The sequence below is a fragment of the Odocoileus virginianus genome, chromosome 12 (genome assembly GCF_023699985.2).
Source record: "Odocoileus virginianus isolate 20LAN1187 ecotype Illinois chromosome 12, Ovbor_1.2, whole genome shotgun sequence".
NCBI lineage: Eukaryota > Metazoa > Chordata > Mammalia > Artiodactyla > Cervidae > Odocoileus > Odocoileus virginianus.
Window position 1 is genome coordinate 44,485,030 of NC_069685.1, and position 20,289 is coordinate 44,505,318.

At 40.9% G+C, this 20,289-nt stretch overlaps 1 protein-coding gene across 3 annotated transcripts in view; it reads left to right on the forward strand.

Moving 5' to 3' along the window:
• TMEM132D (transmembrane protein 132D) overlaps nucleotides 1-20,289 on the forward strand; it is an 852,888-nt gene that overhangs the window by 566,979 nt on the left and 265,620 nt on the right. For all 3 annotated transcript variants that reach the window (XM_070475067.1, XM_070475069.1, XM_070475068.1), the window contains one exon: nucleotides 18,816-18,999. In XM_070475067.1, the coding sequence (XP_070331168.1) occupies nucleotides 18,816-18,999 (184 nt within the window). The remainder of the gene's footprint in view (nucleotides 1-18,815; nucleotides 19,000-20,289) is intronic.

Consider the following 20,289-nt stretch of genomic DNA (forward strand, 5'->3'; position numbering starts at 1 on the left):
TTGAACTTAACAAATGCTCTCTTATAACATAACTCATTTGTATGTAGGGAACTTACTATAGATCCAACATTGGTCACACAGTTATTGAATCATTCCATTATTGAATACTCACGTACCTAGAACCTATGGGGATCTATAAGGTTTGAGTAACAGCAGCAGTGAAAGCCAAAGGAATGCAAAAAAGGAGGGACTGATGGAGGAAGGAGAGAAGGAAGAAAAGAAAGAAGGAAGAAAGAAATGAAAGATGGAAGGAAATGAGAAGAGGAAAGAATACTTCCTGTCCTCAAAACATTCACTCTCTGCTATGAGAAATGGATATGTAAATGAGTAATTAATCAACAAGCATATCTATCCCTTGGCATGGTGATCAGCCCTCAGAGTACAGGGTGCAGATGTGTGCTAAACTATTCTCGGGACATCATTCACACAATCAGTGTGGTGTATCTTTGAGTTGGGCAGTACATAACCTACACTCATGTATGAGGCAATCCTAGCACTGGTGATGGTGGTTAAATGGAAATATGTGTGCAGAGGGAGTTGTGATTATTGACTATTTTAGAGTTGAGAAACCCAAGGCTTAAGGAAATTAAAAATTAGATCTCATAACTAGTAGCAGTCAGGATTCTATTCTGAGTGTAATTCACTCCAAAGTCCATTCTGTCAACTACTATGTTTGCCTGCCTACTATCTTGTCTAGAGAATGTTCACAATGATGAAAAAAACTTTCGTGCTGTAAAATCTCTCTGGGAGTGGCCTGAACTGTGAAGGTTAATAGGTGGATGTTTGAAGCCTTTGATAAAATAATGTAAGTGATTTTTCTTTCCTGGAATGAAACTGATAACAAACACATCTAAGTGCTTCTATGAGAAAAACAAACTTCCTGATGAAATTCTCCTTCACGGCAGCTTTGCAAGATTTTAGCAAATCCCCCATCATGCCCCAAACCAGAAAGGCAACACTGACTTAAAGTTTGTCTTTAATTATATTTAAATCATGAAGCTTAACTGAATGTATTGACATTTATAATGAGAAATTCATTGACATTCTATTAACCTCGATCAGCAAATTAATTCCTCAACCTCAGACCTAGAGCATGTGAGAGGCTGGAGCACCGTTACAAACTGATCATGGGATGTGGTGTGGCTTGGTCATGTGGGAATCGACTGGCTAAGCCTAAAGAAACAGAACCCTCGCTTGCAGAGGAGAAATTCACTAGATACGTATTTGAATTATTTTTTGTTGTAAAAGAGAATAAAGCATCTGAGCCTCTCAGCTTTCATTTGTCATGTCAGATGGGAGTTGAGAAAACCATTGGGAGAGCCAGTCTCCATCAATTAATAGCCCTGTTTGTATTTTCATATGAATGGAGACTGTACTCCACAAATTTAGCTGCATGCTTAGCTGCATGCTTAGCTGCATGGCTAGTTAAAGAAAATTTGTCTCTGCTTATTGTGACTTCCAGGATCAAGCTGATGTTGTTACATTTTTGTGCTAAGATTTTGCATGCAATGTACCTGTCAGAGGTGCTTGTTTAGGGAGTCCAACCTTGCTTTTCTGATGAAGACAGTTCTTTGGCCATTACCTGTGGGCTGTAGCACGGCTCCTAAGATGAGTTACTAAAAACCTTGTCAAGACACAAAGAATTTCATTCCAAAATGTCTTCCTTTGACCCGGCTGGTGATATAGCCTTCAGAGAGAGTCTTAATAGACAGTTTTTTCTTAGTGTGCTCTCTTAACAAATAAATGCATTAAAGTGGAGGAATTAGAGGAACTTTTTTAAAATTTTTGAAATACTAATTTGAAATTTTTTTATATTGAACTGTAGTTGATTTACAATATTGATTACTTTCAGATGTATAGCACAGTAGTTCAGTGATTCAGCTATATATATATATAATATATGTATTCTTTTTCAGATTCTTTTAAATTATAAATTATTATAAGATAGTGAATCTAGTTTCCTGTGCTATACAGTAGATTGCAGAGGAAATATTTTTCATTGAAAATTATTGAGAGCAAGGATTTCCCTGGTGGTCCAGTGGTTAAGATGTCACCTTTCGATGCAGAGGGGTTCAGGTTTAATCCATGGTCCAGGAACCAAGATCCCACAAGCATCGTGGCCAAAATTCCAAAGAAACATAAAACAGAAGTAATACTGTAATAAATTCAATAAAGACTTTAAAAATGGTCCACATCAGAAGATACTTTTAAAAAATGATTGAGGGGAAAGACGAGGGAGAAATACTGTACCGTGTACTGTTGTCAATCTGAAAAGAGTGAAGGAACCTGTGCTCAGAGCTGGTGTTTCAGATAGACCCTCTTCCCCGTCCCCGAAGAGGAGAGACTGAGACATTTAGAGTTAATTACACATAACTGGGTTGCTTCCCTTCCCTGCCAATTCCGCCGTATTCTGATTTTGTGTGTTCTGCCCAAAGCGCATCTAGGGTTTCATCGGAGATGCTGAGCAGACCGAGTTGATGGCATTCTCATTACCTGTTTACGCAGACGAGTTCTGATCTCTACCCGTCTGCAGTCCTGGCAAGGATGCTAATGTGACTGTGCCCTACAAATTGGATGTTTTAAGTAAAAAATAATACTCCCAACAAAAATAAATACATAAAATAAATTATCTCTCCCTCTGCAAGTGAATATGTTTAAGAAAATGTCAGGCTATGGAGAGGAAAGAGTTTATTGCATTTTTCTTTCTGTATTTATCTGCAGCAGCACTTCCAACTCATATGTGGAAAATACTTTCTGATGGGAGGAGGGGGTGGGGGAGGCACTTCTAGGATTGCTCCGAGAACATTTCACTTTCAGATAGAATTTTGCCTTTCTTTCCTAATTTTGAGCAGAGACTTTTAATGGCTCCTTTTTTTTTTTAGTATTTATTTTTTAATTCAATTTGGCTGTGCCAGGTCTTCATTACCACATGTGGGATCTAATTCCCTGGCTTGGGATCGAACCCTGGGCCCCCTGCATTGGGAGCATGGAGTCTTAGAGGCTGGACAACGAGGAAGGGCCTCCTCATGGATTCTGACGCTCCATTCCTCCCGCTTCAGTCCCATGTCTCTTTTACTATGAGTATTGGAAACCCTCTTTCACTAAGGACAATATGTACTCTTTAAAAAAGAATTTAAAGTCCATCTAGGTCATATACACACTACTATATATAAAATAGATAACTAATAAGTATCTACTCTATAGCACAGGGAACTCTGCTCAATATTCTGTAATAACCTACATAAGAAAAGAACCTGGAAAAGATATATGTATGTGTATAACTGATTCACTTTGCTCTACACCTGAAACTAACACAACCTTGTAAATCAACTATACTTCCAGGAAAGTCCATCTATGTCAAATAGAGGTTGAGATGTCATAGTAAAAGTAGTTTAAAATGAGTTTGACTAGGAACTTACAATTTATAAATGAAGCTGAAGACAGAGAAGATCAGGTTATTTCACCTTAAATATATAAAAGTTAGAGTTATGGTCTTATTCTCAGATATAGACTGAACCAGTATTCATTGAGTGGGAGAAGTAATCTTTGGGGGAGGGGGAACTTCTTTCAGTTTTGATCAATTTTTTAAAAGTAATCTAGGTTTTCATTAACTTCTCTTAAAGACTTATATTTTACCTTTGTTACATCATGTTTTCGACATTCCTAAATGGTCATCATCCTTGTTGATTTTCAAACACTAACATGTTTAACTCTGCCAAACCTTTTTTTGGTCAGTCATTTCATGTGTGAATCAAGTAATGCAAGCAATTCTCTCCAAAATTACATTGGTGGATTTTATTAAATATGACAGTTTTTTAAAAATTAAAAGTATCCCTTTGCAGTAGATTTGCATGGTGTTTGCATGTGATTGTGTTTTATATACAAAGAGCAATCAGTGATGACATTTAATTTTTTACTTCAATATTTGATTTAATTTCTACTGTATACCAAAGTGATTCAGTTACACACATATATACATTCTTTGTCATATTCTTTTCCATGGTGGTTTATCACAGGATATTGAGTATAGTTTCCTGTGCTATACAGTAGGACCTTGTTGTTTATCCATTCTCTATATGAGTTCACACAACAGTGACATTTATGATGGACATTTAGGATGCAGATGCTGAGTTTAGAGAGATCACTGAATGAGGTCTACATTTCCATCAACGGCATCACAGGGCCCTTGTATTTCTTCTGCTATCTTCCCAGCCTTCTGATTCCTCATTTTCCCTTCCTTGCTGTAGGGAAACCTGGTCTGTATGTCTGCATGTGTTTGTGATTATATTTGTGGTATATTTTTTTTTTTCGGGCAAACCTGCAATAGTAGGTGATAACTAGTGTCTTCACAGTCTTTGGGCAGGAAGATGGTGACCCTATCAACAGGAGTTTAAAAAATCAACACAGATTTGGGATGAACAGGTACACAGCGCTACATTTAAAATGGATAACCAACAGGAACTTCCTGTATAGTGCAGGGTGGTGGTGGTGGTTTAGTTGCTAAATTGTGTCCAACTCTTGCATCCTCGTGGACTCTCACCTACCAGGCTCTTCTCTCCATGGAATTCACCAGGCAAGAATCCTGGAGTGGGTTGCCATTTCCTTCTCCAGGAAATCTTTCTGACCCAAGGATAGAACCCGGGTCTCCTGCATTGCAGGTGGATTCTTTACTGACTGAGCCACCAGGAGCAACTTCGCACAGGGAACTCTGCTCAATGTTAAGCGGCAACTTGGGCAGAAGGGAGCTTGGGGGAGAATGGATACGTGTATGTGTATGGCGTGAGTCCCTTTGCTGTCCGCCTGAAACTATCACAGCGTTGTTAATCGGCTATACTGCAGTACAAAACAAAAAGTTTTAGTTTAAAAAAGTTTAATAAAATGGAAAAAAAACCTAAAACTATCAAGACAGAAATTCATATATATACACTATGAGCCTCAGTCCTGCAAATTCCCACTGCCTACCCAAGCTTAAGTGTGTCTCTCCCGCAGCCTTGTTTCTTTACATTTCTACCTGGTGTTCTCTGATTCACCTGTGATCCATTCTCAGCACTGTCGCTATCATGGTGTTTTCAAACCTTCCCCCCTTGTGATGAGATCCTATTGAGACTTGGGACTCTAGGGCTGCTTTGGCAGGGGTAATGGTGTGTAATGGTGTGCCCTGGATGCCCGGACAACGAAAGTTCATTTGTGTTTCTCTGTGTGTGCTCAGTCGCTCAGTTGCGTCTGACTCTTTGTGACCCATGAACTGTAGCCCATCAGGCTCCTCTGCCCATGGGACTCTCCAGACAAGAATACTGGGGTTGGTTGCCATGCCCTCCTCCAGGGGATCTTCCCAACCCAGGGACTGAACCCAGATCTCCTGCATTGCAGGTGGATTCTTTACCATCTGAGCCACTAGGGAAATTTGTGTTTCTAGACAAGGACAAACCCATTCATGGTTTGAATGCTTGACCCCTATAGTCCCTTCCATCAGACCCCAGCAATGGGCCTATCCAGGAAGGAGCTATATGCTGACATGCAGACTCTACAAGTCACCTTTGTCATCAGAACAATGAAGACAAAACCCAAACTCTACAGTGGGAGGCATCCAGGTGAGGGATAAGAAATGGCTTGATCAAGAAGGTGGTGGCCACTTTTCCGGGGGAGTCTTCGTTTCTTCTTGGATTGACTTCCTTATAGCAGCCTTTCCTGACCTCCGCCCATCATGGCCTGACGTGGAGCACCCTCCACCTGCATTCCCACTGCAAACCCACCCAGCATACTCTGGTCAGGAACGTTCATTGGGTGCTCAGATGGAGGGTAGGTGTGGTCATGAGTTTCAGGGGAACTTGCCCCCTGCCACATGATGATATGAGCAAGTAATCACTGCCTCCCCCCATCCAAAGGCCTCTTCTTGTTTCATTCATTCCCCAACTTCTTCCCCATTGATCCTACACTCATGCTTTTACATGAAGGCTCTCAGTGCTAAAAATAGGATGTGCAACTGAAAAAAAGAAAGGAGATAGCCATTTCTGAACCCCACCTGGTTTACAGAAGGACTTCTTAAAGACAGAAAAAACACATAAGATCGTAGGCACACAGCAGGTCTGTGCTTCTCTTTAGAGAGTGTTGAGTGTGGTTTAGCATAGTAATAGTCATCATGATGGTTGGGGTTTGCTTTCAGCACCTGTAGGTGGGGCCCAGAATGACAGATGGTTCCACACAATGAAGAATGTCCCTTATGCAGTTTGAAATTCTAATGTTCTGCAGACATTTTCGTAGGACTCATAACTCATCTGAAAGAGTGTGACTTTTTTTCACTTTTCCCTATTTCAGAGATCTATAATTTAGCTTGACTTATTGTTCCTAGTTCAATTAAGATCATTCTGCACTTTTTTAACATTGAAGTATTGTTGACTCACAGGGTTGTGTTAATTTCTGCTACACAGCAGTGATTCAGGTGTACACACATATACATTCTTTTTTTTTTTAGTATTCTTTTCCATTATGGTTTAATCATAGAGTACTGAATATAATTCTCTGTGTCATTCTGTACTTTTTTAGTTATCTTATAACAATAAGTCTGGTCTGTGAATTCTTATCCTAGGTACAGTTTTTATTCCAGGGCTTGTGCGTACACTTGTGTTTTTTCGTTTCCCGTTTTTCTCATTCAGAACAGTCTCAGATCAACTCTTAAATCCAAATTTATTTTTCTTCCTTGGGAATAAATATTTCCCCACCTCCTAACTTCCAGTGATGATTATTTCCAAGCATTTACATATTGAAATCAATGTTAGTTTATTATTTTTTAAAGGTTTAATAATTTCCCATTTCTCTTATGATAAAGAGATTTGCAAACTTTTCCCATAAGGGGTAAGATAGTAAATATTTTTGGCTTTGTGGGCCATATGCTTTCTGGCCTGCATAATCTTGTTTCTTTTTAAACAATGTTTAAAAATGGCAAAGCTGCTTTTAGCCCAGATCTATGCACAGACAAGCTTTGGCTGGATTTGACCACTGACCATAGTTTGCTGACTCTGGGAAAAAAAAACACAAACAAGTCAGAATGTGGCTACAAGGACTCTCTCCCTCTACCCACCCTTCAGCTGTATCTCTCATGCCTCAGTTCTAAGCCCTCTGCCTGTTCCAGTCACACTGGTTTCTTTTGTTTTCTTCAACCCACCATGCTCCCTCCAAACTCAGGGCATTTGTTGCAATTCTTTCTGCCTGGAAACTGACCTGGAACTTGGCCTGGAGATCACAGGCCAAGGCTTGTTACACCAAGAAACATATCCTTATCTCCCTGAGTACACCAAAGTCCTCTAACATAGCTCTCATTTCACCAGCTGCTTCTGTTTCTCACCTCTTCTTACAGTGGCTAACTTACATTTGTTGACTGGATCATTTATTTCATATCCGTCTTCCTCACTAGAATGTATGCTCTGGAAGAGCAAGAATCTTCATCCATCTGCTCTTTGGGGGCTAAGAGGGAACCCTGGATTATGACATTTGCCAGTTTCCATGGTGTGACTACTCCCCCAACCACAGAACCCTCCTGCACTGTTGGTGGGAATGTAAATTGGTGCAGCCACTGTGAAGAACAGTATAGAGGGTCCTTAAAAGGCAGAATGGAGTCACTGTGTGATCTCTCAGCCACACTCCTGGGCACATATCCAGTGTGTGTGCTCAGCTGTGTCCAACTCTGTCACCCCATGGACGGTAGCCTGCCAAGCTCCTCTGTCCATGGAATTTTCCAGGCCAGAATACTGGAGTGGGTCATCATTTGCTTCTGCGATAGATCTGGAGAAAACCATAATTTGGAAAGATACATGCACCCCTATGTTCATTGCAGCACTATGCCTAATAGCCAGTACATGAAAGTAACCTAAATGACCATTGACAGAGGGATGGATAGGGAAGGTGTGGTATATATATATACCATGGAGTATTACTCAGCCATAAAAAGGAACAAAATAATGCCATTTGCAGCAAGATGGATGGACCTAGAGACTGTCATGCAGAATGAAATAAGTCAAGCAGATAAAGATGAATAATCATATGACACCATGGACATGTGGAATCTAAATAAAGGGTACAAATGAACTTATTTACAAAACAGAAATAGAGTTACAGATGTGGAAAACAAACCTATGGTTACCAGAGGGTAGGCGGAGGAGGGTTAAATTGGGAGACTGGGATGGACATATACACACTACTATATGTAAAATCGATAACTAATAACCACCTACTAGACAGCACAGGGCACTCTACTGAGTACTCTATAATGGCCTGTATGGGAGAAGAATCTTAAAATGTATATGCAAATGTATATGCATACAATTGATGCACTGCTATACAGCAGAAAGTAACACAAAATTATAAATCAACTATACCCCAATACAAAATTTTAGAAAAGAAAATATTTCCACTCCAGTCAAAGTCAAGCTACTAAAATGATGTCAGTGTATGTGGAGGTGGAAGGAGATGTATCAGCTCAGCCTGGGCGACCTCTCTGGCTCTCCATCTTTTTAAGCTAACTTTTGTATCTGCATCTCTATCACCCAGCAGTGTCCAGTAAATAAGAAGAATTCCTGACATATCACTTGAGTGAGTGAATGGATAAAGTAAATATTGACAGGGAGAGCAAGAAAGCTTAGATAAAAGGAGGAAATGCAGCATAATTTGGTTCAAGCTGCAAGTTTTTCCATTTTGCTTCTCCAGAAGTACTCTGGTTACCCGACCTCAGAGTATTATAAGGTAGAAACAGAAGATGTGAGAAAACAAATTTATGGGGGCAAATTTATAATAAGACTTCGTTATAAGGTGCATGCAAGCTCAATCACTCAGTCTGACTCTTTGTGACCCCATGGACTGTAGCCCGCCAGGCTCCTCTGTCCATGGAATTCTCCAAGCAAGAATAGTGGAGTAGGTTGCCATTTCCTTCTTCAGGGGATCTTCCCGGCTCAGGGATCAAACCCACGTCTCCTGCATTGGCAGGTGGATTGTTTACCACTGAGACACCAGGGAAGCCCTAATTATAAAGTACATACATTAAAGGGATTGTGTATATTTTACCTCCTAATGAGAGGTTTTCATTTTGAAATATTAATGAAAAAGTTAGAAAAAAGATGTCAGTAATGGAAAACTTTCATCCTGTGATAATATCTGAGAAAAACCAATTTCTTTGAGTAATAGCCTTATTTTAATCTTGAACATGAGATGTGAAGGGAAGGAAAAAGAAGTCCATGGCACTTGCATTTCAGAGACATCTGGTTGCCCATGTCTGGATTTGATGCAAAGTTCCAAAATGCCACTGCAGACAAGTACTGGCTTGGTCAGAAGGATGCCTGCAAGTGGAGCTGGAAAGGGCTAGTGCCTGGACTAATGGCTCCTCCACCCCTTCACTCATTCCTCACATCTCGTTGATTGATAGAATCATTCACATAGCATTTGTCATTTGCCCGTGGTGTCTTCTTTACTTGAAAAATTCCTTCAGTTTCCCAACAAGCAGATCCTGAGACAAGACTGTGTGTGATTTATAAAGGAAATGTCCCCAATAAACCAATAAGAGATCAGGGAGAGGAGAAGGAGAGAAGAACCCAGGCACTCACGCTGTTTTCGAAGTCACGTGCAGGGTGGTTTTAGCCTAACCCCATAGGGAGCCCATGGAGCATGCTCAGTGCCTGCAGCTGATTCAGAAGGTGAGGGCTCACCTTCTGCACCATCAGACTCTGCCCAAGGGCAACCTCCAAGGGTAGTGATCTCTACAGCACGTGCAGCCCTTGTATTTGTGGGCAAGATGGCTCCAGAAACTCAAGAAAAGCCATCCAGGGCAAGTCACAGGTAGATATCATTACAAATGAAAGCACTTAGATGTGGAGAAAAGGGAACCCTCCTACACTGTGGGCGGGGATGTAAACTGGTGCAGCCATAGCGGAAAAAAGTATAGAAGGCTCTCAAGAAATGGAAATAGAACTACCATATGACCCAGCAATCCCACTCCTGGGTATATATCTGAAAGAAACAAAAACAGTAATTTGAAAAGATACATGCACTCCGGTGTTCATGGGAACATTATTTACAATAGCCAAGACATGAGACAACCTAAGTGGCCTTCAACTGATGAATGAATAAAGAAGATGTAGTACATACATACAGTGGAATGGTACAGTACAAGTGTGCGTGCTCAGTTGTGTTTGACTCTTTGAGACCCCATGGACTCTAGCCCACCAGGCTCCTCTGTCCATGGGATTCTCCAGGCAAGAAGACTGGAGTGGGTTGCCGTGCCCTCCTCCAGGGGATCTTCCTGACCCAGGGATCGAACCCATGTCTGTTGCATCTCCTGCTCTGGGGGGCAGATTCTTTACCACTGCACCACCTGGAAAATCCTAATGGAATAGTACTCAGTCACAAAAATGAATGACATTTTTCCATTTGCAGCAACATGGATAGACCCAGAGGGTATTATGCTTAGTGAAATAAGTCAAAGAAAGACAAATACTGTATGTTGTTGTTGTTTAGTCGCTGAGCCATGTCTGACTCTTTTGCAACCCCGTGGACTATAGCCTGCCAAGCTCCTCTGTCCATGGGATTCCCCAGGCAAGAATACTGGAGTGGGTCACCATTTCCTTCTCCTAAATAATACATAATATCACCTATATGTGAAATCTAAAAAGATTTACAGCAAACTAGTGAATATAATTTTAAAAAGAAGCAGTCACAGATATAGAGAACAAACTAGTGGTTACCAGTGGGGAGAAGGAAGGGGGAGGGGCAACACAGAGGGAGGGGGTGGGTAGTATAAGCTATTGGGTGTAAGATGGGCTCATGGATTCACCGGATAACACAAAGAATATAGTTGCTAATTTTGTAATAACTATAAATGGAAAATAACCTTTAAAAATTGTGTAAATAATAAAAAAAGTAAAATTTCAAAAGAAAAAGCACTTAGAATCCAGGAGTAAGGCATGTGGAAATGATGAAGGAATATGAGGAGACTTGGTTGGAACTCTGACACTGTCCATCACCATTTGCTCCCCGGTCATAAGTGGCTCTCATTCACATGACCTCTAGAAAGTGTCCTGACGTTTTTGGAACACATCTCAAACTATTTCCTAGGGGCACAGTCATTCGGATACTAGATGCGACCTCTCTCCAGCTTTACTTTTGTTTCCAGCAGTTTTACTCATTTATCTTTTAGAGTGCCATCTGGGAAAAAGAAACCTAAGTTGCAAATGAAATGTCACTCTCTGCTTCCCCCCATCCACACCAACATATCACCCAGGACACACACTTGTGGTGGAAACCAGTTGTCCACGTGGTTGGTTACAGAATGCACTCTGATTGTTGGCACACTTTTTTTTTTTTAACCATAATATGTTGATTTTCTAAACTGGAAGAAAAAATACAGGTAACGTCAACGTGCATTGACTTGCATCTCAAATACTTAGCTCTTAACTGTTCTAATGCTGGGAGGTCTGTGTCTGCATGGTTTCTCATCTCTCCAAATGATGATGGTAGGCCTCTGTATCTAATTTGTTTCCACATCTCTGTTCTAATTTATGGACACATTGTGGAACTTAAAATAGTTGGCTGAAGACCCTAAAGGCAAGCACATATCAAAGCATCTTGTTACAAAAAATGTTCCAGTTTTGGCTATACAGAATTCACTGGAAGCATCCAGTTTGGGGTCTTGAGGTAGCCCTGTGTAATGCCTTGACTTGTGTTTCTCTCGGGGTTTGAGAAGTTGCTTCACTGATCTTCATTGCTAATAAGCATACCTGTCCTGGCAGTGGAGAAAGAGGTAGGGGTTTATAACCCAGGGATGCAGACTGGGCATCCTGTACCCAGATCTCCTGGATCCTTTTCTCAGTAGCTGGGTGACCTTGGACAGATGGTTTACCCTCCTTGATCCCAAATTCCTCATCCACCAACTGGGAGTAAATAATAACTATTTATTGGAATACTATGAGGATAGCAAGAGATAAGACATCAAATGCCCTTAAAACAGCTCCCATTCAAAATGCTCAGTGAGTGGTAATTATTCCATCACTTTGGGAGAAGAAGCATGTCCATCCAGAAGAAGATTTTCTCTTTGCTTGAGAGTGATGCCTTCCTTGACCTTGGGATACACTGGGGGTGGTTCCATTTGATCCTGGAGGATGTGGTCATTGACTGTCTGAGCTGACCCAGAGCCTTGTTTTCTGAAAGGGTGTTTTCTTTTCCTTAAATCTGGGGAAGCCTCAGGCTATGGCGGAGCTTCTCTGGTGGCTCAGAGGTAAAGAAATCACCCTCCCATGCAGGAGACGTGGGTTCAATCCCTGGGTAAGGAAGATACCCTGGAGAAGGAAATGGCAACCCACTCTAGTAGTTTTGCCTGGGAAATCCCAGGGACAAGGGTGCCTGGTGGACCACAGTCCATGGGGTTGCAAAGAGTCAGACACAACTTAGCAACTGAACAACAGCAGGCTATATCAACAACCATGTGTCTTTATTTAAAGGTGAAAAACACTTTGATTTTTATTAAAGTATAGTTGATTTACAATATGTTGGTATCAGGTCTATAGCATAGTGATTCAATGTTTTTGCAAATTAGATTCCATTATAAGTTACAAGATAGTGGATATCAGTCCCTGTGCTACACAGTGGGTCCTTATTACTTATCTAAAAGACTTAGATTTGGGGACTTCCCTGGTGGTCCAGTGGTGAAGAATCCACCTGCCAAAGCAGGGGACATGGATCCGATCCCTGGTCTATGAAGATTCCACATGCCGAGTGGCAACTAAACCCATGCCCCGGAACTACTGGGCCCACGCACTAGAACCCAAGCTCCGCAACCAGAGAAGGCTCTGCAACCAGAAAAGCCTCTGCAATGAGAAGCCTATGCATTGCAACAAAGAGTAGCTCCCGCTCGCCACAACTAGAGAAAGCCCCAAGTGTGACAACGGAGACCAAACACAGCCAAAAATAAATAAAACTTTTTAAAAATTAAGAAATTAAAGACTGAGATTTTGAATCCAATGCACCAAGTGGCCCATGTAGGGGGAAGCTATGGGCAAATAAGAAGAGTTCCTGGTGGCTCAGAGGTTAAATCGTCTGCCTGCAATGCGGGAGACCTGGGTTTGATCCCTAGGTCAGGAAGATCCCCTGGAGAAGGAAATGGCAACCCACTCCAGTATTCTTGCCTGGAGAATCCCATGGATGGAGGAGCCTGGTGGGCTACAGTCCATGGGGTTGCAAAGAGTCGGACACGACTGAGTGACTTCATTCACTCACTTACTCAAATCAAGGATATATTATCCAACTTCTCTGTGAGAGAGAACTACTAAGAGATGCCTCCAAGCCAATTGAGGTGGAACCAGTCAGTAGGGATCTGAGGAGTCCCTGAGAGGGTGCATTACCCTACCCTGCTTCCATTTCTGTCTTGTGTGCAAAGGACAGCTGTAAGCAAGACAGGGCAGGAAGGTGGCTCTTGGCTTCCTATGCTGGTGGGAGCCACACCAGTGGAAGAATCTAAGCCTGCAGGCAGCTCCATGCCCACAGTGCTCTGAGGTCCGTATGTGATCCAGAACTGAGCCTCTCCATGGGTGACTGCACTGTTTTCCATGCAAACTCTCCTCTAACTCGACAGCGATACTGCCTTCCAGATGGAGTTCACACATAGAGCATTGCCCATCCCTGTTGCTAATTATTTAACTCGGTCTCTGTGGGGAGGGAGCTTCCCTGGTGGCGGTAAAGAATCTGTCTACAATGCAGGAGTCCTGGGTTTGATCCCTGGGTCAGGAAGATCCCTTGGAGAAGGGAATGGCTATCCACTCTGGTATTCTTGCCTGGAGAATTGCATGGACGGAGGAACCTGGCAAGCTCCAGTTCGTGGTTTCACAGAAAGTCAGACACGCCTGAGCAGCTAACACTGAGGGAAGGAGAAAAGAGGCAGAACGGGTGGGACTGGGTCTAGGGCCACTGAAAGCGGCCTCTGAATGCTTTACGCTGGTCCAGACCCCCAGGCGCCCTTGGCTGGAACTCTCTGCTTTTCCTTCCTCATTCTCACACTGATGGACATCAGAAACCATGAATGTTTCTTCTTCTTGGTTCATCTGTGTCTTCACAGATTTCACTGACCATATTTCCCAAATTCACTCAGTTAGGACATTCCATTTCAAATACCTTTGTATACAAAATATTTCAAAGAGTGTGGGTATCCATATAATTAAATTTTAAAACTTCTAACATAGTTTCTCATGATGTGGTGGCATAATAGCATGACCTGGATAAAAGGAGAGAGAGAAAGATGGAAGGAAGGGAGGGGAGAGAGAGAAGGAGGAGGAAGGGGAAGGAAAGGGGTGGAGGAGGAGAAGAAAGAAAGAAGGAGAAAAAGAGAAAGAAAGGGAAATGACAAAGAAAAAAAAGAGAAGAGAAAAGAAAAAACAAAACCTGTGCCTCACCCTACTCAGAAACAATCAGAACTTGGAGTGTTGCCTGGTCATTAGTTTATTTGTGAAGTTCTCCCCAGGTATTTCTAATCCCTGGGTAAAGTGGAGAAACACTGCATATAATATATGCAGACATATTTCATAAGCTTCTACTTCACAGTACTTTGTCTGTCTTCTATAACAGTGGATATCAGGTATTGTCCTCTGCACTAGGCACTCTGGGAACAGGCTAAGGATGACTTCTCTTTTCAGAGTATTTCAGGCTAAAACCCAAACACTCCAACTGCAAAGGTACAGTCCTTAGCTTTCCAGTTAAACATGAAGAAGTGATAAATATTGCCAAATGTGGAAGAGTTCTGGAAACTCTCAAGTGCTAAATATTTACAAAAAGTTATAAAAATTCAAATTTCCAGTGATTTGCCAAGACACACAAGATGGGTTCTTCCAAAGCTAGATCACCATACACAGAATTTACAGAGGGAACTGTCAGGAACTTGGTGCACACCCTAGTGCCTCAGAAATACTGAGAAGCTTCTGCCTGCTAAGGAATCATTCAAGAAAAACACGCAATTTCAGAATACATGACCTTCCTAGAGTTTGCTCTGGCTGCCAGATTAAGAGTTTCCAACCTAGGTTGTTTTCATCAGCAAATCAAATAGAAGAAAGTTAGCTCTAAAGAAACTGTTTGCTTTACCCTTTGGCCAGGCAAGGGATCTAAGGGCAAAGAGAAAATCAGACTTGATAGGAGAATTCATGCAAGATTACTGAAGGAGTAAAATTAGAAGAAGTAAATAGAGCATTTTAAACATTGTTGTTATTCTGACCAGTGTGGAATGGCACCTCACTGTAGTTTTGATCTGCATTTCTCTAATAATTAGTGATATTGAACATCTTTGCATGTGCCTCTTGACAATCCGTATGTCTTCTTTGGAGAATGGGTAAAGATGTGGTACGTATGTACAATGGAATATTACTAGGTCATGAAAAAGAATGAAATTAGGTCATTTCATTCTAGATAGACCTAGAGGCTGTCATACAGAATGCAGTAAGTCCAAAAGAGAAAGATATTTAGTGCATATATGTGGAATCTAGAAAAATGGCACAGATGAACCTATTTGCAGAGCAGGAATAGAGATGCAGACCTAGAGAATGGATGGATGAACATGGGGTTGGGGGAAAGGGGGTGGGATGAATTGGGAGATGGGGACTGACATATATGCACCACTATGTATAAAATAGATGACTAATTAGACGCTACCATATAGTACAGGGAGCTAGCTTGGTGTTCTGTGATGACTTAGATGGGTGAGATGAGGGGGCTGGTGGGAGGGAAATCCAAGAAGGAGGGACTGTATGTATACTTGTAGCTGATTCATTTCATTGTACCTAACACAGCATTGTAAGACAACTATATCCCAAGAAGTAAAAAAAATATATATTGCTGATGTTATTTTAGATGGGTCTTGCAGAAGGGGAAGAATTTGCCGAAATGGAGAGATTTATAAAGGTATTTCTGATAAAGTGAACTCTGTGAGTAAATTGTGGGGATGTGGCAGTAAGAAGAGTCCCATATTCCAGTGGAATCTGGAATTGTTCAGTTTTCTTGAGATTAGGACACCTGGAAGGGGGAAGAAAAGAGAGAGATAGAAAACAGTGTAAAGTATGGAGTAGGGTCAGGATACTGCATACAAGGAATTACTACTCTGAAGGAATTCCCACGTGCCTCCACTGTGGAGTTGAGTTTCTGAATTCAACTTTTACCAATTCTGCTCTGTGAATTTCCCTTTCCCTGTGACTAAACATAGAAGGCAAGGCTCAGAACAGCCAAAAGTAGGATTATCCCATTTCATGAATGGGAGAGGAATACTGGAATGCTTGCAAATTCCAAATATAAAAACCAGGATGCATTCTAGTATCACTTTCCCAACTTTCCTGTGCTTGTGGAAACTGTCCTTCAGAATTGCAAAAAGGCAATGGCATGTGTTTTAGGAAAAGAAATCTACTCAGGGTACCAATCCACAGTGGCTGACCCAGTTTGTTTCTAATTCTTATCACAGCCACTGTTTCTTAAAGAGTTCAACGTCTTTCTTTCAGAAGCCAAGAGAGAGTGATTCTTGTAGGATTTAAAAACCAGGTGCTATTCTCTTTTGTAAATAAGTTCATTGGTAACATTTTTTTTTAAGATTCCACATGTAACTGATACATATTTGTCTTTCTCTGACTTACTTCACTTAGTATGATCATCTTTAGGTCTATCCATATTGCTGCCACGGCATTGTTTTGTTCTTTTTTATGTAATAAAAAAGTAATAGTCACTGTATATATACACCACATATCCATTCATCTGTCAGTGATGAATGGGCATTTATGTTGTTTCTCTGTCTTGTCTCTTGTACAAAGTTCTGCTATGAACACTGGAGTGCTTGTATCTTTTTGAATTATGGATTTGTAACTGATTCTCTTTGCTATACACCTGAAACTAACACAACATTGTCCATCAACGATACTCCAATAAAACCTAGAAAATTTAAATGAAGAATAAATTAACTAATTAAATAAAATAAAAGCCAGTGCCATTTTGTTCTCACCATTGCCCACGGTTCACTGTAGCTACTCCTGTTCCATGTGAGAGGCCGCTGCTCATGCAGGAAGTTTACTCTGTGACTGGTGCTCTCTCTCTGGGAAGACCTGATCTTCCTTCTCTTTCTTGCCTTTCTCCTCCTCGTGTTCCAAGTTCCCCACCATTTATCTCCGAGCTTCTTATTGATACATTTGCATGGGTCTGATGGTATGATAAATGTTTCAATAGCTTTTTCATATCTTAAAGGCCAATTTTTGTCCTCTTAAATGTCAAGGTCAGTGATCATTTTTGCAATTATGTGAAATTCCAATCTCTAGAGACAGATCTGATAGGTGGAAGTGGCTTTGGTCACATAGGGTTAAAACACATCTCTCCTTGCTGCCTCCTTGGTGAACCCTCACCTGTATTTCTTCACATCTTCCCTCGGGGAGTGGTTGGCACCACATCTGCATCTTTTCCACCTGTCACTTAGAAAAGCAGACATTTTGTAAAAGCTGACTATAAAAAAGAAGAAGTAGCCAGTGAATTAAACTAACCAAAATAGCTGCAAAAATCATCCTGATATTCTGACTTGGATTCATTTTCAGATACGTGTTTACAGAAAACCCAAGACGTCTGAAAACTAATCACTGTCATAATCACTCCTGTTTCTGGGTAACATCTGGCTACTTCTCCTTGCTCATCCGTGTGGGTCCCATAGCCCCAGTCTTCTGTTCATGGCTCATCTCTGATTCTCTGCACTTCTTTCTCATTCCCACCAGAAATAAAAAGCCACATCACCCTCAAACACCTTTAAAATTCTGTGCATCCAACTTGAAGGGACTGTGGCTTTGGAAAATCCAATATAGGCAGCAAAGAGATTTCTGGGAGTGGGAGAAAGAATCCTGTCCTCCTAGATGGAGCTCATGGAAGAAAGATTTAGGAAATTCAATCAACGTTTCATGTAGTCATCCACAAACACCTGTTCTGGGGACTCTGAGCAGCTCACAAGAAACAAGGACTGGGAAGTTTGAGCAATGGTGTCTAAGGCCAGGCCAAGGCTGTGAATCTTCTAAAGGCTGTTCTTGTGGCTATTGAATATCTTTTTTTCCTTTCTTTTTTCATTGGTATATAGTTGATTTACAATGTTGTATTAGTTTCAGGTGTACAACAAAGTGATTAAGTTATACGTATATATGTATCTTACGTATATATGTACATATGTATATATGTATATGTATATATGTATTTTCAGATTATTTTTCATTATAGATTATTACATGATATTGAATATAGTTCCCTCTGCTATACAGTAAATCCACGTGGTTTATCTGTCATATATATAGTAGTGTGTACCTGTTAATCTCAAACTCCTAATTTATCTTTCCTCCCTACCCCACCCCTTCCCCTTTGGTAACTGTAAGTTCGTTTTTATGTCTGTGAGTCTATTTCTGTTTTGTAAACAAGTTCATTTATATCTTTTTTTTTTAGATTTCACATATAAATGAATCATATGATATTTGTCTTTGACATATTTCACTTAGTATAATAATCTCTAGGTCTATCCACATTGCTGCAGATAACATTTATTTCATTTTTTATGACTGAGTAATTTTCTATTCTATATAAATGTGTGTATAATATATATGTATATATCATATAGATTATAATATGCATATATCACATCTTCTTTGTCCATTCATCTGTCCATGGTCATCGAAGATTGTTTTTCCGACAGACTCTTTGACAGATAGTATAAGTGCACATGGAGATTGTCTATTGCCTGCCAGGCGCGCCCACCCCGTCCTCAATGCTGTTCTCTCCTCCTCTCTCCTTCTGTTCAGTGCAAATGGTGCCTCCTATGAAGTCATGCAGATCGACGTAGAAATTGAAGAGCCCAGTGACCAGCCGGCCACACAGCTTGTCACATGGCAGGTTGAATATCCAGGAGACATCACATCTGACTTGGGTGTCTCCAAGATCTACGTGAGTCAGAAAGACTTGATTGGAGTCATCCCACTGGCCATGGTAAGAGAGTCCCTGCCCCGGGCTGTTAATACAGACCTCAGAGAAAGGCAAAGCATCACCCCATGCCCTAAACACACTGGGAAAATGTCAGTGAGCTCAGAACCAGGGTCAGGGAAAACTGACAAAGTTACTGCAAGTTGCTGATTCTAAATACATACTTATATATCTCTTTAAAATATTATTTAGAAAATAATCAAAGTCCAGACATTAGATTTGGGTCTTCCACGATAAGAAAAGTATTGATGATTTTATCCAGGCATTTGTATGATACACTGGAGACTATTCAAGGATCTTAAACACGTATACCTGCAGAGACCAAACGGATCTAGCATCTGAGTGAAAGGTGACAAGTGACTTGACAAATACCTAGTGAAAAGGCCTAGCCAACAGGAAAGCCATGCAGGAAAGCCAAGGAAATGTCTGAATTCTTAAGACCTACTGACTTTTCAACAGAAAACATCCAAATAATTTTAGTGTGAACCATCAACTCCTTCTTGTGAGAACTGATTTTATTTTAAATCAAGCTTGTCCAGGAAACGGTTAGCTATAATCCATTCACAGGCCATCTATTTGTAACTTGAAGAAGATTTAGGTCTCTAAGTCAGTCCATGTGTTTCCTAGGATTTGTGGAACAGAGATGTGCTTTCATCCTTAGTCGGACCCGCCCCCTGGTTGCTATTCAATGGACCACACTGCCTGTATTCCCAACTAACCACCCAGGTTGACCTCAACAAACACATCAATGCCTTGTTTAGCCTTACATTTTCCTGGGGTCTTTCTACAAAGAAATAATATGTTTTCCTAATGTGAGTTTTCACAGTGCAAATGCTTGGGATTGAGAGTCTGCTGAGAGTACTTTGAGCTTCCTCATGTTACAAAAGTACTTTTACTGTTGGAAGTGAAGGATTGGTTGACCTATCCACTGACAGCCTCATGTCTCCCCCTCACCATCTATTAGGAATTATTGACAAGCATTATTATGGGGCCATGAAAGGATGTCAGGAATCAATCTTTCAGTACAAGGTAACATGGACAGTTGCCTAGTGACACTAAGTTGGTTATTATGCTGTTCATTAGGCGATGTAAAGGTGTTGGGGTCCTACAGTTGATAAGGGCTCTTATTAACTATTAACTATTTCTTTTATTATATTTTAAAGGCTCCAAATCTCCCCTGGTACATTATTTCATATGTGACAGCAGCACTCCTTCGTTTAGGCTATTAGTGGTTCTATTACTGGCAATGGCAAGACCATTTGTCTTGAATAAGTCATTATTTGAATTTGTTCCTCT